Source organism: Urocampus carinirostris, chromosome 7, assembly GCF_059441175.1.
Source record: "Urocampus carinirostris isolate Australia breed hairy pipefish chromosome 7, RoL_Ucar_1.0, whole genome shotgun sequence".
Lineage (NCBI taxonomy): Eukaryota > Metazoa > Chordata > Actinopteri > Syngnathiformes > Syngnathidae > Urocampus > Urocampus carinirostris.
The window spans coordinates 11,016,301-11,034,294 of NC_142355.1; the positions used below are offsets into that span (position 1 = coordinate 11,016,301).

Genomic DNA, 17,994 nt, shown 5'->3' on the forward strand with positions numbered 1-17,994 from the left:
TAATATTTGGTCATGTTGGGATTAAAGAAGCAAAACCAACCTGAAGAGCCGTTTAGGACCCGAAAGAGCCGGTTCCTTTTAGAAAGCCCAGCCGAAGAAGCCGGTTCTCGAAAAACTCTACTGACTTTACTCAACTTTGTTCTCCTTCGACTCGATACCGCATTTAGGTCACAACGTCAGAGGAACCCGAGTATTTTTACCTTCATGCACTGTAACTTTGACTTAAGTCGCTTCTTAATAAGTAATTTTGAGCCCCCATTTTTGTGCGGTGGCTAGATTTTCTCGTGCGCTGAGAATGTGTGAGTAGTGCCCAATTGCGCACGCGCGCAGTTTTGAGGGAACACTGCAGGTGAGGTAAGATTACGAATACTCGAAGGGGAAAACATTCGGAGACGAATCCATTGTGCCAGATTTTTCCCATTGATGGTTTTCGTATGGTGTCACGTGCATACCCGCATGTAGATAGTCGGCCATGAAGGATGGGTCTCACTGACTCCGTTTGTCACGACCAGAACGGAATTAAGACCCAGGTGCGTAACATTAACCACAAGTTTATAGATATAGAGGAAAGGCAGCGCCCGCGATCCAGTGCTGGCAAGCCGCTCACGGAATCGGAAAGTGTTCCGAATGCGGAAGTGGATCTTCCAGAGCGGGAGATCGTAGTGTAGACGACAGAAAAACAGGTTGATAACCGGGACAGGAGAGCAAAACGTGGTCGGGGTCAAAAAACGAGTCGATAGCCGGGACGGGAGATCAAAATGTGGCCGGGGTCAAAAAACGGGTTGTAGCCAGAGACAAACGGGGAAATCAAGAACGGACGGGTGGAAAACGGGTTGAAAAAGCGGGACCAACAGGAGTCAGAGTCAAGCTGAGACCTCCCTATTTCCAGCCACTTTATCTAGCTTTTCTGATGGGACAGACGGACATAAATAAACAAACAAACAAACAAACAAACAAATAAATACACACATCAATAAAACCCCTTCCAGTTGGTTTGTGAGTCACATTAGATTTCCATTTTGGTAAAAGCATCCCAATTCCAGTTTTAAATGAGCAGATTTTTATAATAGTCTCGAGTGCGTAATAAAATCTACCGCTATTTAGAGTCAAAAGGATGACATGTATATTTTTGCTCCCGTGTGTCATTCTTGCTACATTTTAATTTGTACCGAATAGGCGAATGCAATGCTCAACTATCTCCAGCAGATAGCGCCGTTTTTCCTTAAATTGTAATCATTACGTGGAGGGTGAGTTTAACTGTACTATAGTCTTTTAAAAAAAAGAAGAAATTATATAATACATGTAGATCTAAAAAATAAAAACAAAAACAGTGACCGTCATTGAACCAAATTGTTAACACATGGTGTGAGGAATAGAGCACAACATCTAATACTGTTAACTCTGCCGATTTCCTGATAACAGTGTTGAAGGGACAGCGTGTACAGTGGCACCTCGCTACTTCGCGGTTCCACGTTTACGGGTTCAGAGCTTCGCGGGTCTGAAAAATAATAATAATAAGATAAAAAAATTAAAAGAAAAATAATTTAAAAAAAGAAGTTTTTTTTAAAAGCATTTTTGAAGGGGCGTCACTACTTCGTGGTTCCACGTTCGCGGGTTCAGAGCTTCGCAGGTCTAAGAAAAAATAATAATAAAATAAAATACTTTAAAAAATATATATATAAACATTTTTTTTTAAAGCATTTTTGAAGGGGCGTCACTACTTCGTGGTTCCACGTTCGCGGGTTCAGAGCTTCGCAGGTCTAAGAAAAAATAATAATAAAATAAAATACTTTAAAAAATATATATATAAACATTTTTTTTAAAGCATTTTTGAAGGGGCGTCACTACTTCGTGGTTCCACGTTCGCGGGTTCAGAGCTTCGCAGGTCCAAAAAATAATAATAATTAAAAAATAAAAATAATAGAATAAAAATAAAAATTTGCGGATTTTCACTTTTCGTGGGTGGTTTTGGTCCCCATCAACCGCGTTAACCGAGGGATTACTGTATTATTAAACGCTTTCAAGCGGTAAAAGACTCAATTAAAAACAATAGTGATATGAATAATAAGAGAAAATCAGTAGCTGTCACATAAATATGCCTTCATCAAATATGTGTATCTCGATAAATATTTCACTTAAGATGAAGCTCCCTTAGAGGAAACTGACATGATTTTCCACCATCTTGTTTGGAGGCATTGGTCTCCAACATGATGCCTGCAGGCCCCCTAGACCACTGGAGTAGCCCGTGGACTGATTTTGAAAATGCATCACAGGTCATTGTGATTTTCTCAGAAATTTGATCTCTGTCATGCAGTTTGCTGGTTGACTGAGCCTATTTGAATCTGTAATAAATACAACCTGGTAATAACATGGTAATAACATGTTATTTTAGAAAGGCATATCCAATTAGTAGCCCTCTGCGCTAATCAGAAACGAAAAAAAGTATCCCTGAGCCTCAAAAGATTTAGACGACCCCTGCTTTAAGGAAACCCCAAAAACTGTGATGTTTGTGGTGATACCTCGTGTGACTTTAAGGTTTTGTGTATAACATACAAAATATTGCAAATCTTTTGATGAAGTTGTGTCAGCTTGGAGCCTCCACTCGAAAAATGCTGGACTCCTTGTCATTCCAAGAGCCAAGAAGAAATTTGCAGGCTTGAGAGCATTCTTCCTTCGTGCCTCGGTGCTGTGGAATGCTCTTCCCCTGAGATTCGATCCGCAACCTCTGTGGAACTGTTTAAATCTAAGCTTAAAACATATTTCTATTTTATAGCATATGAATAACCTATATTTAATGTTGACAATATCTTTCTATTGTTTGTTATTGGAACTTCCATTGCAGCCTGGTCATCCTGGAAGAAGGACTACCTCATGTGCGGTCCCTTCTCAAGGTTTCTTCATTTTCCTCATGTTGAGGTTTTCGAGTTTTTCCTTGCCCTCATGTAGGTTTTAGATCAGGGGATGGTGTCATAATAGTCTGTGGTTTGCAATAATTTGTGGTCTGTGCAGCCCTTTGAGACTCTTTCTGATTAAGGGCTATACAAATAAACATGACTTGACTTAACATGATTTGGACTCCTTGTCATTCCAAGAGCCAAGAAGAAATATGCAGGCTTGAGAGCATTCTTCCTTCGTGCCTCGGTGCTGAGGAATACTTTGACCTCTGAGAGAAGATCTGCAAGATTAAGTCATTTCAAGTCAAGTCATTTTTATTTGTATAGCCCTTAATCACAAAGAGTCTCAAAGGGCTGCACAGGTTATTACACAGACTATTTCTTTCAGACTATTATTACACCATCCCCTGATCTGGAACCAACATGAGGGCAGGGAAAAACTCAAAAACCTCAACATGAGGAAAATTAGTGGAATTTTTTTCAATCCAGACTTAAAAAAACATTTATATACTGTAGCTTGTGATTAATGTTCACCTCTAACTAGTGTTTAGTTCCGCTGCCTGGCTGATGGCTGAGTGAAGGAGAAGGGCAAGCCTTCGTTCTGCTGGACTTGATGCATGCCATCTCATGAAGCTTTCTGGGTTGGGATGGGAAGCTTATGGGAATGAGAATGGGAATTGTAAAAACAGATGACGTTTGTAGGGCCTGCAACCTTTGCAATGGTGCATGAGTCAATTCATTCAAAAGTGAAAAATAATTTTGCATTGCCGGAAACTCAGCAAAATGTAACTTGATGTCAAGTTTTGGACATGTTTGATAGTGATTTAGTTGCCACACTTGGGATTGCTGTTGCTCACTATTGTTTCAAGCATTGCTCACCGACTTTGTCTTAACGCTCAGACCCGTGGAAAATTAGAGGGAACATTGGATATGACCAAGGTAGATAAATAGAAGTTTGAAGTATGAAATGTGTCAATATGACAATGGCCACTGTGTATATATTGTTATAATAATGCACAAAAAATAAACTGGACATAGAGTAGCAGGGACCACCGTTTTTGGCTGCAGTTTATTCATTCATCATACAACCGCTGCAATATGTTTTCACTTGTGAGAGTGGTTATCTAACTGTATGCATTTAAAGAATACAAACAAGCTAAAACAATAGTGGTGATCCTGAAAATGTTCAGGCAACAGGGTTACAGTGCGCTTTTGGAGATTCAAAAAAAAAAAACAAAACAAAAAAAAAACAGCTCATCCTTTTTCTTAATTTCATAAGTGGTCATTTTTCTAAATTCCTAGCTCAGGACATTTACACACCATTGTTTTCTGAATAAAACCGATCATAATAATAATTACAGTAAACGACAAGGTCTCTCATGAGGATTGAGAAGATAAGGGGGATGGGTGGGGAGGTTATTGCAGTAGCAATTCACCTCCAATAATGATCAAACCCTTTTTCCACATTTATACCGATAACAAAAATTATTAAATGTCATAAAGAAGAAACACACACACTGTACATGCAAATCTTGAAAACAAGAACGAAAAAAAAAAACAACCAGATTTTACCCATCAAACCAGCAAAGCTGGAAACTTAAAAAATAGGGTGCCATTAAAACAATCACTTTGATTACAGTGCACTTTGCGAGAAAATAACAAAAAACAACCACACAGTTAGCGAAATGAAGGCAACAGATCCCTGCCGATAACGGAAGGCCCAAGATTACGATACAGAAAAGAAAAATGATAATGTTTTAAAAATGATTCCAAATACGAGAAATTAAAAACTATATACAATTGTATGTACATTATACACGATATGAAAGTCGACGAGGGGCCCCAAAATCTACTAACCAAAGGAAAACGGCGTTTCTCTTTTATAAAAATGTCAAGACAGTCATCTGCAGTGGACGACATCTTTCTCTCCGCTGTTGCTTTTATCAATAACTTGGAGCATTCAGCAAACAAAATGCGTATGGAGAAAAATTGACGGAAAAAAAATTGACATGTTTTGTCACCAGTGAATAAAAATCCAGTCCGACCCGACCAAAGCCTCTGGGTATCAAAGCCCGATCCCGAAAAATTAACTTGATTCGCATGACCGAGCCCAAAGCAAACCCCAAATTTCATATTTTATTTGTGAGGACTTGGGAGGAGAAGTGATTTATGATAACAAATGGACGCCTGTCTTTTGTGACGAAATTTAAGTTAAGACACCTTTTTTATGGACAAATTCAAGCACTTTTTAAGGACTTCAAAACCAATTTCTCAGTACCATTCAAAAAATCCAATATGAACCAATCCATAGCCCTGTTGTTTGAGGCCACTGATTGCTGCCTGTAGGAAGGAAAAAAGAGAAAATTTAACGAATCCTAGACCTAGGGTTCGTACACCTTTTTCATGGCCAAATTCAAGGACTTTTTAAAGACTTTCAAAGCCAATTTTCCAATTTCTCTAGTATCATTAAAGAGAAAATATCTGGTGTGAATCATGTATTCTGCAGAACCACAAATAAAGCTGTGATTTACAGATGTGATTTTTAATCTTGTGTGTGCATTTATTAGGATATACAGTATAATTTTGAGATTGCAAATGTATATATTTTTTGAGACAAACTCCCTATATAGGTGTTGTGTCAAAATAACAGTAACATGTAGCTTACATTTTCAGTTACAAAATTTTTAGGTGAAAAGCACACCTGTTTACTTGGACGCGACCCATAGGGGCTGATGAGACTTGATACAACACCAAACAAACTAATGCCAGCTGCCGTCAATCACAATGGATAAATGCATTCGCAAAGCGTCATTTTTGAAAAGACTAGCTGAGAAATGGCAGCAATTCCAAGCACTTGGCGCCATTTCTAAGCAGACTTATTGTTTCTTCGGTTAGATAGATAGATACTTTATTCATCCCCGAAGGGAAATTCACATTTAATTAATGTGTTTAATTAATTAATTAATGGTTAATGAGTGTTCCATCGATTCAAACTCCTAAGAAACATGGCAACAATTCTAAGCATTTACATGCACTTCAGCTAAAATTCAAGAACTTAGCAATCCTTGAAAACACATTCTCAAGGATTTCAAGTCACCGTACGAACCCTGTAGGCCAGATATTAAACCTATTATTACCTAAATGAGTTTCTGTGCCCTGTTTTATTACTGCCGTCAATTTTTTTGTTCATTTTCTTACTGACGGCACTCGATGACTTCAAACTGTAGGGAAAAGGAGAGAATTCTAAAGTTTGAGTGTAAACTAATGCGTTTGGCTATCACTTTTAAGCAGACTTGTTTTATTTTTCTTCATTTCATGCGTGTTCAATCGACTGCAGAGAAACGTGGCAACAATTTCAAGCATTTACAATCACCACACCCAAAGTCCAAACACATTCAAATCCAATCATTTGAGAATTGTAATCACTTGTACAAACCCTGTGTATTTCTGTGTCTTCAGAGGTTACATTGACTGACAATTTTCCATCATGTAAATTTTTTTTGTAGACAGGAAATTTTAGAGACGCCCGTCATTTTGACAGGTTGAAAATTGAGCCATACACCACAGCAGCAGTACGTGCTTAAGAATCTAGTGCAGCACTTTAGGAGAGAGATGCAGAGAGACAAAGAAGAACAATGATGGGTGCATAATAGACAGGAAAGATTTTTTTGGATTTACATTGCAAGAGTTTAGTACAGTAAGTGTTGCGATAAGGAGACTTCAGTTTTTGCAGACCACAGTCCCACACGGCCAAACTACTCATGGCTTCAGCGTACATTTAGTACACATTTTTATAAACATTTAACTTTAAAAAGTCAGCGAGAGAGAAGACTAACCCAACCCGAACGTAATGATTGACATTCTAGGCCCGCACCGGGCAGAAATTCAGGTCAGGCTTATGATTTTACTTCTGGGCTGTTCACATGACAAAACAATTGGATGAATTGGACCGGGCTCAGGCAATTGCCGCTTACGGTTGCCATAGGAACAAGGGCAAAATTTGGAGGTCAAAGGTTGTCCTGACCTCCCTGAAAATAATTGTTTAAAGGTATTCCCAAATTCCAAAACATGCAAAATGTCAGGAAATAGTAATTATTTTTTTTACAAAAATCTATATTCGTTTAATAAAAGTAATTCCGAGTTAATGCATTTTGAAGACAACCTGTCTCATCTTTGATTTCCTGAGCAGTGACATCATGTGAGGAACACCGGTAAATTACTCTATTGGTATACATGTTAATTAGTCAAAGAGGTTCCGAGTGTTTTAGCCAAATTTTGGTAGTTTTGTTGGAGAATGCCTAGGTGTTGCCTCACAAGTGGATGCAATAATGGTACAAACAAAGGGCGAGCAGTCAAAAAGGGGCAAACTGGCAAAAATAACACACGGAGAGCTAACAGGGGCTAACTGGGACTGCTCGACCACAGGTGACCACAGCCTTGGCGAAAAAACGTGAGGCTGGCCAAAAAACACAGTGTGCAACCGGAGCGACAACTGGGATCAAACAAAATAGGAGAGCCCTCGGCAGCCCCGAGACTAGCGGGGAGCTAGCCGGACAAAGTCATACCAACCGTGACACACGCAGAGAAAAACACAAACGAAAAGCCCCAAAAGCCCACCTTCAAGCAGAAATAAGTGGTATGCGATTGCTGTTCACTACAACCGCTGATTATTTCGGAGCTGCCTCACATATTGTGTTAATGACATCCCGGCTCTACAGTAAACAAGCCAAATGGGTCAACTTTGTGCAGGGTTGGGTAGGGTTACATTAACTTGCTTACCTTCAATTACTTTTGGATTACTCCAATACCAAACATGCTAATAAAAGACAAAAGAAACTAAATATGAATAAAATGACTAAATTTTGTGCAGGCTTGGGGAGTAACGGAATACATGGAACGGCAAAAATGATGTTGGCAAGCTGTTTGGATTTATTTTCATTTTGTTTCCGTCGCATTTTATGTTAGTTTTGCCGGAGATCAAAGAGATCACAGCCAGAAGAGAAAGCTTACCACGTGTTGTGAGTCATCATTTTATTCATATTTAGTTTATTTTGTCTTTTATTAGCTTATTTGGTATTGGAGTAATCCAAAAGTAATTGAAAGTAATCCAGTTAAAGTAACCCTACCCAACCCTAATGGGATATTTTGCAACATAATTGGGATGATAAACACTATTCGTTCCGTGCCGAATTGAGGAATACCTTTAAGCCCGCTTCCATAACACTCACCTAGACGATGTCCAAACAAATATTTGAATACAGCAGAAAATAAAAGTCTGAAGCACAACCTTGGCAGGAGAGATCAGAATTTCCGGAACATTATTTGCTTGAACATGTTAGCTTTGGACAGGTTTTTGCTATGTACAGAGCTCTACAACAGGGCCCATTAGACAGAGGGAGCATAGGAACATATCCAAACCCTTAGCTGGTGGACAGGCAAACCCCACCAGAACCATGTGACCATCACGGCATAGTACGGAGTGACCCGAGTACGCCCCAGAGCAGTGTTACTCAACTGGCCTGTTGTGACCCAAAATTCGGGCCTTTGTAAAATAAGGCTACGGAAAAAAAAAAAACTAAGGGTCAATAACACTTTTTAACACTAGATGGCGGCAATACCCTGCTAAAGTGTGTAGACCAGCGCATTTTCACACCACAGGAAAAGATTAGTCAAGTCGGTTTACACCAGTTAAATGGGCAAACGCAGATACAGCAGAGAATATATATGATTAGGGCTGCAACAACAAATCGAGAGCATTGATTATTTAAAGAGCTGGCAACGAATTGTATCAGTGATTTGTTGTGCCTCTCTATTTATGCGCCACTCAGCACATTAATTCAATGTAAATAAGTGTGCATTGGTGGTGAAGTTGAGGGGACATGATTGAAGTACTTTAGTCTGGTAGAGGGTTTTTAATTAAAAACATGTATCTTACATAGGCCCTTTTTCTTTCGTGTTTGCTTGTGGACAGCATACATTTATCTGCACTTGTATTTTTTTGTTAAGCTATTTGACAAACAGATTTATTATTGTTTTATATGACAGAATATTCAGTCGCAGGAAGTTATTCCCATTACAATTTACCTCTGGGAAACGCTCTCTTAATTTTTTGCATGGCCTATGATAATTGATACATAATCCTTGCACAAATAAAAATGTCATTGTGCCGTGTAGGTGCAGCATGTACCTGTCCTCCTAGGCGCCACCTGTAGGGGGCGATGACGCTTAGTAGGAGAATGCCATACAAACAAATGGCAGCGGCTGTTAATCATGAAGGAAGAAATGCAAGGACAAAGCAAAGCCACCAGAGAGCAGTTTCAGCGTTATTTTAAAGTGACTCGTTGAGAAATAGGGTAGCGATTTCAAACATTTACAAGCACTTTACCCGAAATTCAGGCATTTTGGAATTCTTGAAAACAAAACATTCAAATTCAAGCATGTGAAAGGATTTCCGCACAACCCCCCTGTTTACATTTACATGTATTTTTGCTTATAATTTAAATCAATATTGTGATTTCTAAATAATTTAAGTTTTGTTTGAACACTAGCTTCACTAAATAGTCCACACTGTCCCTTTAAAGACATTACCGTATTTTCCGCACTATAAGGCGCACCTAAAAGCCTTTATTTTTTTCAAAAACTGACCATGCGCCTTATAATACAGTGCGCCTTATATATGGATCAATATTAAGTCGCAAGGTCTTGCAACAAAGGCAAGCAGCCGCCGACTAGATTTTTCCTCTCACGGATATAAGAGGACCATGGTTGGACATTATTATTGAACGCAACGACTTCGGTGAGCTACTCCGACTATATATTTTCCCAGCATCTTGTTTCAGAGTGATCGATGTTTCTGTGATGGGTATTTTTTTTTAATTAAACTCGATTCCAAGTGTTTATTGTCATATGCACAGTAAAGTTGTGAACGGAAAAGAAAATAGAAACTAAGGAATGGTGGGCATTTCTTGAATCCCAAGACTTTAACCTTCCGAATGATATTTGGAACGATGCATTTGAGTGACATCGTACGGATTTTGCATCCGCACGTGTCTACGACACGTATTTGCTTCTTTGCAAGCTTTTGGAATGTTTAGGGGGTAATAAGTTTGACTGAACTATCTGACTGTTTTGTCGACGTTCCCATTGTAGCGCCTTATAATCCGGTGCGCCTTATGTATGGAGAATATAGGACCAAAAACTATTTTTTGGGGGTGCGCCCTATAACTATAGCCTTATAGTGCGGAAAATACGGTACTTGAAATCGTTTTGGTTTCGTTTGTCGTTATGTTTTCTTAAGAAATTGTGAATACATTTGAAAAGTGGAAATGTTTTTCTTGATTTAGGTCGTGTCTTGTCTCTTGTATTATGGGTCCTGAAGTCAGACCAGTTGAGAACCACTGCTCCGGAGTGGCTTCATCTGTTGTAGTGAAAAAGAAGCGGTAAAACAACTCAAAAGCAGAGAGTCGAAACTGTCGAGATCCCAGAGAGGAAAAGGGGCTTATAAATAAGAGGCGGTCCCAGACCGCCCAGCTACTGCTACACAAAGTCAAATTAGTGATATGTACACTGTGATAAATTCAAATGGGGCGAGTTTTGCCGTTACTGTGAATTCCTCCTCCAAAGATCCAAAAACGGTTCCTCTGTACATGAAAGTGCAGATGCCTGGAAATAGAATTACGATGTATTTGAGCTGGTTGGAAATGTTTTGAGGAGCAGGTGTAGTCTTGGTAGGGATGAGGTGATAATGTCCGGCTGAGGAGCTAAAGCTTGGATCCGGAATGTGAGCACTTTGTCGTGTGAGATTCCAAAGGAAACGAGTAAAAAAGTTAGGAGTGGGCGTCACTCTTTATCCCCAAAACATCAGAAATGGACCGATTAGGAAACAGGTGAAATATCCAACAACATCTTACAAGCACATTTGGAGCGAGAAAAAAAATCTGTCTTGGTACAGTATAACAGGTCCTTGAAGGTCCTCTGATCACATTAGCAAAACAGGTGACAGCAGTACCGAGGTCCATAAAGCTTTTGACGTCCGAGAAGTTGAAGCTTCCTTCCTGGGGAGGGCCTCGTTTTAATGTCTCCTCACAAAAAGAAAAAAACAATCCTGGTGTTTGCTGTCTGATACGAAAATATCAGATGACGCAGCGAAAAAGGAACTGTTTTCAGAGTGGCTATGCTTTTTTTTGTGGGTTGCACGGTCGATCACCAGGCCTCTGTGTAGCGTACATCCACATCTTTCAGATTGGGCAGTTTGGCCTGGTTGGAAAATAACGCAACTCAGAGTTAATACACACGTGAGTCACTGCAAATCATATTTCACAATCAAAGAGAGTTCTCAGATGATGGAATATTTTCATAGAAGCACTTTACAGCGCCAATTATAAGTCAAATATGGTTCTCAAAGAAAGAAATCACACATCAAATCTGCTCTTACTGCAAAAGTCCAGCAGACGGCGGTAATGTACCATAAATAACCATGACACAATCAATATTGCCAATACAAATATTAGCATAGTAAGAGTTTTTTTCCCCTCAATTTTTGTAGTTTTCAAAGAAATTTCCCGGCCCCTGAGTGCACCTGATTAAAATACGTTTGCTCAAATGTATCCATTATGTTGTGTTAGGGCAGGGGTCGGGAACCTATGGTTTGAGCCGTAGCTCTTTTCATGAGTCCATGTGGCATGGAGATAAAGTTATACTCATGCAAATCATCCACAGTGCAGAGTAAAGTCCAATGCGCTGACGTAAGGCTAATAGTATAAAGAGCATACTCTCCACTACTACTTTTACAGTCAAGGTGTCACGCCAACAGACGTCATGGCTGTGTGTCGCTAAGAAATACTTTATATGGAAGCTCATTAAATAATTTAGGTTCACTGTTGAGACACTTTTTGGTAAAAACCCACAGAATAACCTGTAAACAGCCGGGAACACTGGCCAAGGACACTGAGCAACTTGATTGAGTAAGTAGTAGGGGTGGGCAGATCTAAGCACACAGCACACTTCTCTCTACCCAGCTCTATCTGCACCTGAGGTAAATACGCCAGCATCCTAGTTTGCAGTATTTATTGACATTTTTACAAAAGAACTTTGCTTGCACCTTGTTGTGAAGCCATTATTATTTAAAAAAGGAAAGAAAGTCAAAATGTGCCTTAATGATCTTAAGTAATTGCGTGAGGGAGATAAGTTGAAAGTTGGTATGTTTGATGATATAAGACCCAGAGTCTGGCATTATACTTATTTCATAAATGATATCGAATCATCTAACGTCACACAGTGAAATAAAATGCGCAGAAAAATTAGATATTGTCTGGAGAGGGGGTTTGACGATTTTGCTGATATTTGTCCTAAAATATATGGTTATATGGCAGCACGGCGGCGCAGTGGTTAGCGCATGTGCGGCACAGTTCATGTCATGGGAACCTGTCGTGGGTTCAAATCCAGCTCCAGACTTCCTGTGCGGAGTTTGTATGTTCTCCCCGTGCTTGCGTGGGTTTCCTCCGGGCACTCCGGTTTCCTCCCACGTTCCAAAAACATGCATTTCAGGTGAATTGGCCGGTCCAAATTGTCCCAAGGTGTGAATGAGCGAATGAGGTGTCTGTCCCTGTGTGCCCTGCGATTGGCTGGCAACCAGTTCAGGGTGTCCCCTGCCCACTGCCCAGAGATGGCTGTGATGGGCTCCAGCCCCCACCGCGACCCTAATGAGGATAAGCGGTACGGCTAATGAGATGAGAGATGAGATCATGAGATATATGGTTATGGCTCTCTCAGAAAAAAAAATATTATGGCTCTTTGGGTCAAGATGTTCCCTGGGGCCATCACCACCCTAAATAGTCGCGGAAGACTATGAAAATAGTAAATCTTGCCAGTTATTGCATAGAAAATAGGTATTCGTATCATATTTATTGACCTTTTTGGGAAGTTTATTGCTGTTAAATGTTGTTGCACTACTTTTGACTGCAGTATTGTTACTAAAGATTGCTCTTACAACATAGGCCAGTCTCCAAGCATTCGCTTGTGAATATTTTTGCCTACTTATCCTGCAACCTTTTATTTTTTAACTTTTAATTCTTCGTTACGTATTTATCCTGGAGTGCCACGTTTACTCTTATTGCAATCAATGTTCACAATGTTATTATCAATGACAAGAAAGACATTTCTAATCCTGGAACTGTACCCTAATTAGGGAACACTCAACATTGTCAATACAAAAATAAGTTTTGCTTGATCCCCCGATTTTGTCAAAGATAATGCCTATTTTGTAATTTGCTATGAACTGGCATAGTAAACTAAGGAAGATTCAAAGTATTTTTGGTACCACTGCTTATGTCATTGTAAAAAAACAAACAAAAAAAAAACCTGTCCCCTAGACTAGTAACAGAAAATGCCAAATGACCAAAAATTGCATTTACCTTAAGGTCTTCATATGTGTCAGCTGTAAGCTTGGTGCTGTTCATGTTTAGACTGCACAAACTCTTCATGGCTGAAACAAGAAGGAGTATGTATCAATATATTGCAAATGAGTGAATTTTAGGAGAAAAAAAGATTATCTTACAGCTGAGGGCAAGTAATCCTGCATCCGTGACAGGAGTCTCACACAGGTTCAAAACCTGAAGGCAGGCCAGGTGCTCTGACAATAATCGCAGCCCTGCGTCTCCAAACTGTGGAAATAAGTAATTGTGTCGTTGGAGGTAAGAGTGGTCAATCATGTAGTTGACAGGAACAGTGGAGAAAGTAAGAAACACATCCCGCCTGGACTGCCTTTTTCTCCCTTTAACAGAAATGCACGAAATTGGTGGATGTTTTTTTTAACTGAAGCAGCTAGAGTAAGGATGTGAAACTCATTTGGCTCTGGAGCCTGATCCAGATTTTCTCTTCTCAGGCGGGCCGGATCAATACAAACTCAAGTGGGAGCTGTGAAAAAATTTATATAATTTTTGCCTTAATTGTCGTTCTGGTTTGAAATGAATAGAAAATAAATACAGAATAAAAGTTTTAGTTCATGGGCAATAAGATAAAACTACCGTAACTATAAGCCGCTACTTTTTTCCCTAACTTTCAACCCTGCGGCTTATTCAGTGATGCGGCCAATTTTTGTAATTTTTCTAACGGTCGCTAGCGGCGCTCGAGTGTTGCTAACTGCCCTGTCAAAGCTATATTATTATTATTAAAGCTTTGAAAACTCTCTTGGTGTACCGTCTTTCTTTGTAAATATGTGTAACCCATGTTTAATATGTATTTGCAACTGTATATTTTTGTAATGTATTTATTTGTATTTATTTTAGACACTTATTCTGATATGTTTTGCACGGATGAACGAAAAATGAGGGGCGGAACAAACGCAAGGTGCCGAGTTTAAGTGGGGACCGCTAAAGGTGAGGGACAGACAAGGAAAGAAGAGGGGGTAAAAAGTTGGTTAAAGAAAAAGGAGTTGCGTGAGTAAATGTGTTCATCTGATATATTTTTCCCACCCTTACCTTTGGAAATATACACTTTTTTCCTTGGATTACTTTTAACGGGACCTGGACTCTGCAGGTCTGCATCAAACGTTAAGTACCGGTATCATTATGCCGGCTGTGATTTTTGGACTGTGGACTTTAATGAAGGACATTTAGTTTCAATCGCGGGACTTGAAGTCGGGTTTGTGTTAATTTTGTGTTTGTGTTACATGTTTAGATGTGAGCGCATGCGGCTTATATACAGGTGCGGCTTGTGTATGTACAAAATCGGGTTTCCTCTTAAAATGTGGTGGGTGCGGCTTATAATCACGTGCGCTCTATAGTCCGGAATTTACGGTACCTAGATCAAACCATGAAGCTGGGCCTATTATAGCTGAGAGTATGTCCCTTATGGTTTCTAGCAGCCAGAGGGAGCATTTGGTTTGTATTTATTACAAAAATCATACATTTTGACAGAAAAAAACCTAGAGACTCGCTTCTTTTTTGATATAGTCAGATTTATATAGCCAGATTAAATTATTTAGTCGGCCGGGTCGCGCCCACTGACCGTATATTTGATATGTCCGAGCTCCAGCTACTTTTTACCATTTGCACATTCTTTTGCACAGGTGTCTCAAACTTAGTCAAGTCATGTTTATTTATATAGCCCTTAATCAGAAAGAGTCTCAAAGGGCTGCACAGACCACAGATGATTGAAAACCCACAGACTATTATGACAACATACCCTGATCTAAAACCTACACGAGGGCAAATAATACACAGATATTGTCAACATAAAATATAGGTTATTCATAAGCTATAGGATAGTAGTGTGTTAGTGTGAACTATTGGTTGCATTATTGTTTTTTGATTAATTTAGTGTGCTGGTTCTTATACAGGAAATGGGGGCAACTAGGTGGGGAAGTGACAGCGCTCTTGGTTTTAATACTGGAGGGGCAGTTGTCTAAAAAGAAATACTCCATTTTCCACTTGCGCTGGAAGCGACAGCCTTCACAGTCAACTTTCCTTTTTTATTTACATTCAACATGTCGGAAATGAGGACGGTGGCCAACGGACTACCGCCACTATTTGGCGAAATTATGATTTTTGTTTTTTGGACAAATTTATCTTAAACCGCATGACTGGCGAGCCACATGTTATTAATTTTATGACAAAGTGGGGGCTAGCAAAGATTTAATCACGGTCCATTTTAGACCGTGGACCGGACTTTGGATGCCCCTGCCATTAACTTATCAATGTGCAACTCAACATTTGAGTCAAAACTTTCTTAAATTCTGTCTCAAGAGTGTGTGTGTTTGTATAAGTGTGTACCTGAGTAGACCACAAGTTAAGTTGTTTGAGCGAGGGCAGCTTAATGAGCTGCTCGGCACAGGCACTGGTGACGTTTGTGAAGGCCAAGCTGAGATTCTCCAAGTTCCCGAAAGAACCTGAACTCAACAGGCGAGCCAAGTCTGCATCCTGAAACATACAGAAATCATCCTCTTCACGCATTGAATTTCATGCATACTGTAAATAAGGGACAAAGAAGAAAGACAGTAGAATTCATTAACGTTATCTTACCGTGGACTTGGAGGGAAGAGTCAGGCGGGTGGGGCCTCCTTTTCTTTGCTGCGTGGACAAAAAAAGAAAAGATGGTGAGAGTGCACATGACCTTGCAGGAACATTTTCAGACAGAAGATACTCTGACTATGCGTGTGTGTGTGTGTGTGTGTCATTTTTTTCAAGCAGACTGCAAGCCACAATTCTTAACACAAACTAGTAACTATGCATTATCCAAAAACCCTTTATAATACTCGGTTTGCTAAATTAGTTACAATTGTTATCAGTGTACGGTACCTATTTTTACGTATATAAGAACTCAGAGTTAGGGTGTGCGTTATACACGAGGTTTGGCCGAATCATTGCAAAACAGGATTTGAACCTGGGTCGTGGTGGTCAGCGTGCCAAACTCTCAACGGGATGATGTTATATGAAAAGGCATTGGGTGTTTCTTATTATCACACTCTTTAATCACGTTCCAGAAACAAATTTCATTTCATACTTTTTTTGCATTTCACATGTTACAATGAAAATACATTATATTCTAATCCTTCTATTTATTGTCATCGATTCAGTATTTCATACTTTTTTGCAATTCACATGTTACAATGACAATTCTATTCTATTCTTTCTATTTATTATTGTAACATGTGAAACACACAAAAAAATTGCCATTACTCTCTGGTACCGTGATTGAAAATGTTGTGATAATGAGATGAATTACACTGCCTTCTCATATGTATGAGCTGAGAGAATATTATTTCATACTGATTTCTATTAAAAAATACAGTAACTGCTTCCAAATGGAGCCAGCAAAAGCATCTATGTGCCTCCTTTTGAGGAAGAAGGCAGACTCACGTGTTCTATATCTCCCTAAAATCAATGTCAAACAGCCTCATGGGGCATTTGTTCCTCTTGAACAGTACATTATATCCTAAGGATATCAAGGTAGTTGAGAAAGTGAGTCAGCAGGAGAAAAAAAAATCACTGACTGCAAATTTTTTCAAGAGATGATAGCAGGCAAACCGAAAAACCATTTAACACTTATAGATGGGCATTCCTGGGGTTTGTAGGGCTATTTGAACATAAATATAAACCATGATATTCTCGAAAACCTAGGTTTTAAAAATAAGATTCGTTGCATACCTGAATTTTTGAGAATACCTCGATCCTGAGTATGTTCTTTTTCGCTTCTTTGTAACCTATTTACCCGCTAGGAATCTTGGTTTGAGTAGCACAGGAACCTTATAAACACGCAGACACCATCCCACTTGTTTAACAAATCACAGTTGTGCATACGTTTAATTCTCATGTTATTTACTGTCTCTATGGCAAAAATTTCCCAGTGGGTTCAAGTACAAAGATATACTGTATATATAAGGGGTGGGATGGTTTTCTGAGTCACGGGCTGCATAAGATTAAAAAGATTCGCATCTCATCTCATCTCATCAGCTGCACCGCTTATCCTCAGTAGGGTCGCGGGGGTGCTGAAGCCCATCCCAGCAATCATCGGGCAGTGGGCAGGGGACACCCTGAACTAGTTGCCAGCCAATCGCAGGGCACACGGGGACAGACAACTCACTCGGTCATTCACACCTAGGGACAATTTGGACCGGCCAATTCACCTGAAATGCATGTTTTGGGAATGTGGGCGGAAAACGGAGTGCCCGGAGGAAACCCACGCAAGCACGGGGAGATAGGGGAAAAAAAAAGGCTAAGCGTTTTAATTTTTGTACATGCCGTTTAAGAGTCTTAAATATGATATCTTTGCTAAATATGAAGAAAAAGTTCAACATAAACCAATACATTTTTACACAAATTAGGTTTCATTGTCCTTTTGTTCATAAAAGACCATTTAATCCAATTGGTTTTGAAACACTCAAAATTTACAAATATATTTTTGTTTACAAATAAAAACTTAAAAGTAAGAGCAAAGTAATATTATTACATTGTTTTTTTTTTAACAATTAATTAAATCGTTTGCATTGAAAAGGTCAAAATGTAAAAGGGCTACTTCACAAGTGTTTTATTGCCTTTAATGTACAGCAAGTACAGAAAAATGTCAGCTATTTGAATGCTGGCCCTGAGCACAATGAATTCAG

The 17,994-nt window shown here is 39.4% G+C and overlaps 1 protein-coding gene across 3 annotated transcripts in view; it reads right to left on the reverse strand.

Moving 5' to 3' along the window:
• Window positions 1-3,934: 3,934 nt before the first annotated feature.
• cmip (c-Maf inducing protein) overlaps window positions 3,935-17,994 on the reverse strand; it is a 61,161-nt gene continuing 47,101 nt past the window's right edge. For all 3 annotated transcript variants that reach the window (XM_088339743.1, XM_088339744.1, XM_088339742.1), the window contains 5 exons: window positions 15,914-15,961; window positions 15,665-15,811; window positions 13,450-13,555; window positions 13,307-13,377; window positions 3,935-11,150 (listed from right to left, as the gene is read on the reverse strand). In XM_088339743.1, coding sequence (XP_088195869.1) covers window positions 11,097-11,150; window positions 13,307-13,377; window positions 13,450-13,555; window positions 15,665-15,811; window positions 15,914-15,961 — 426 coding nt within the window. In that variant the 3' untranslated portion in view covers window positions 3,935-11,096. The remainder of the gene's footprint in view (window positions 11,151-13,306; window positions 13,378-13,449; window positions 13,556-15,664; window positions 15,812-15,913; window positions 15,962-17,994) is intronic.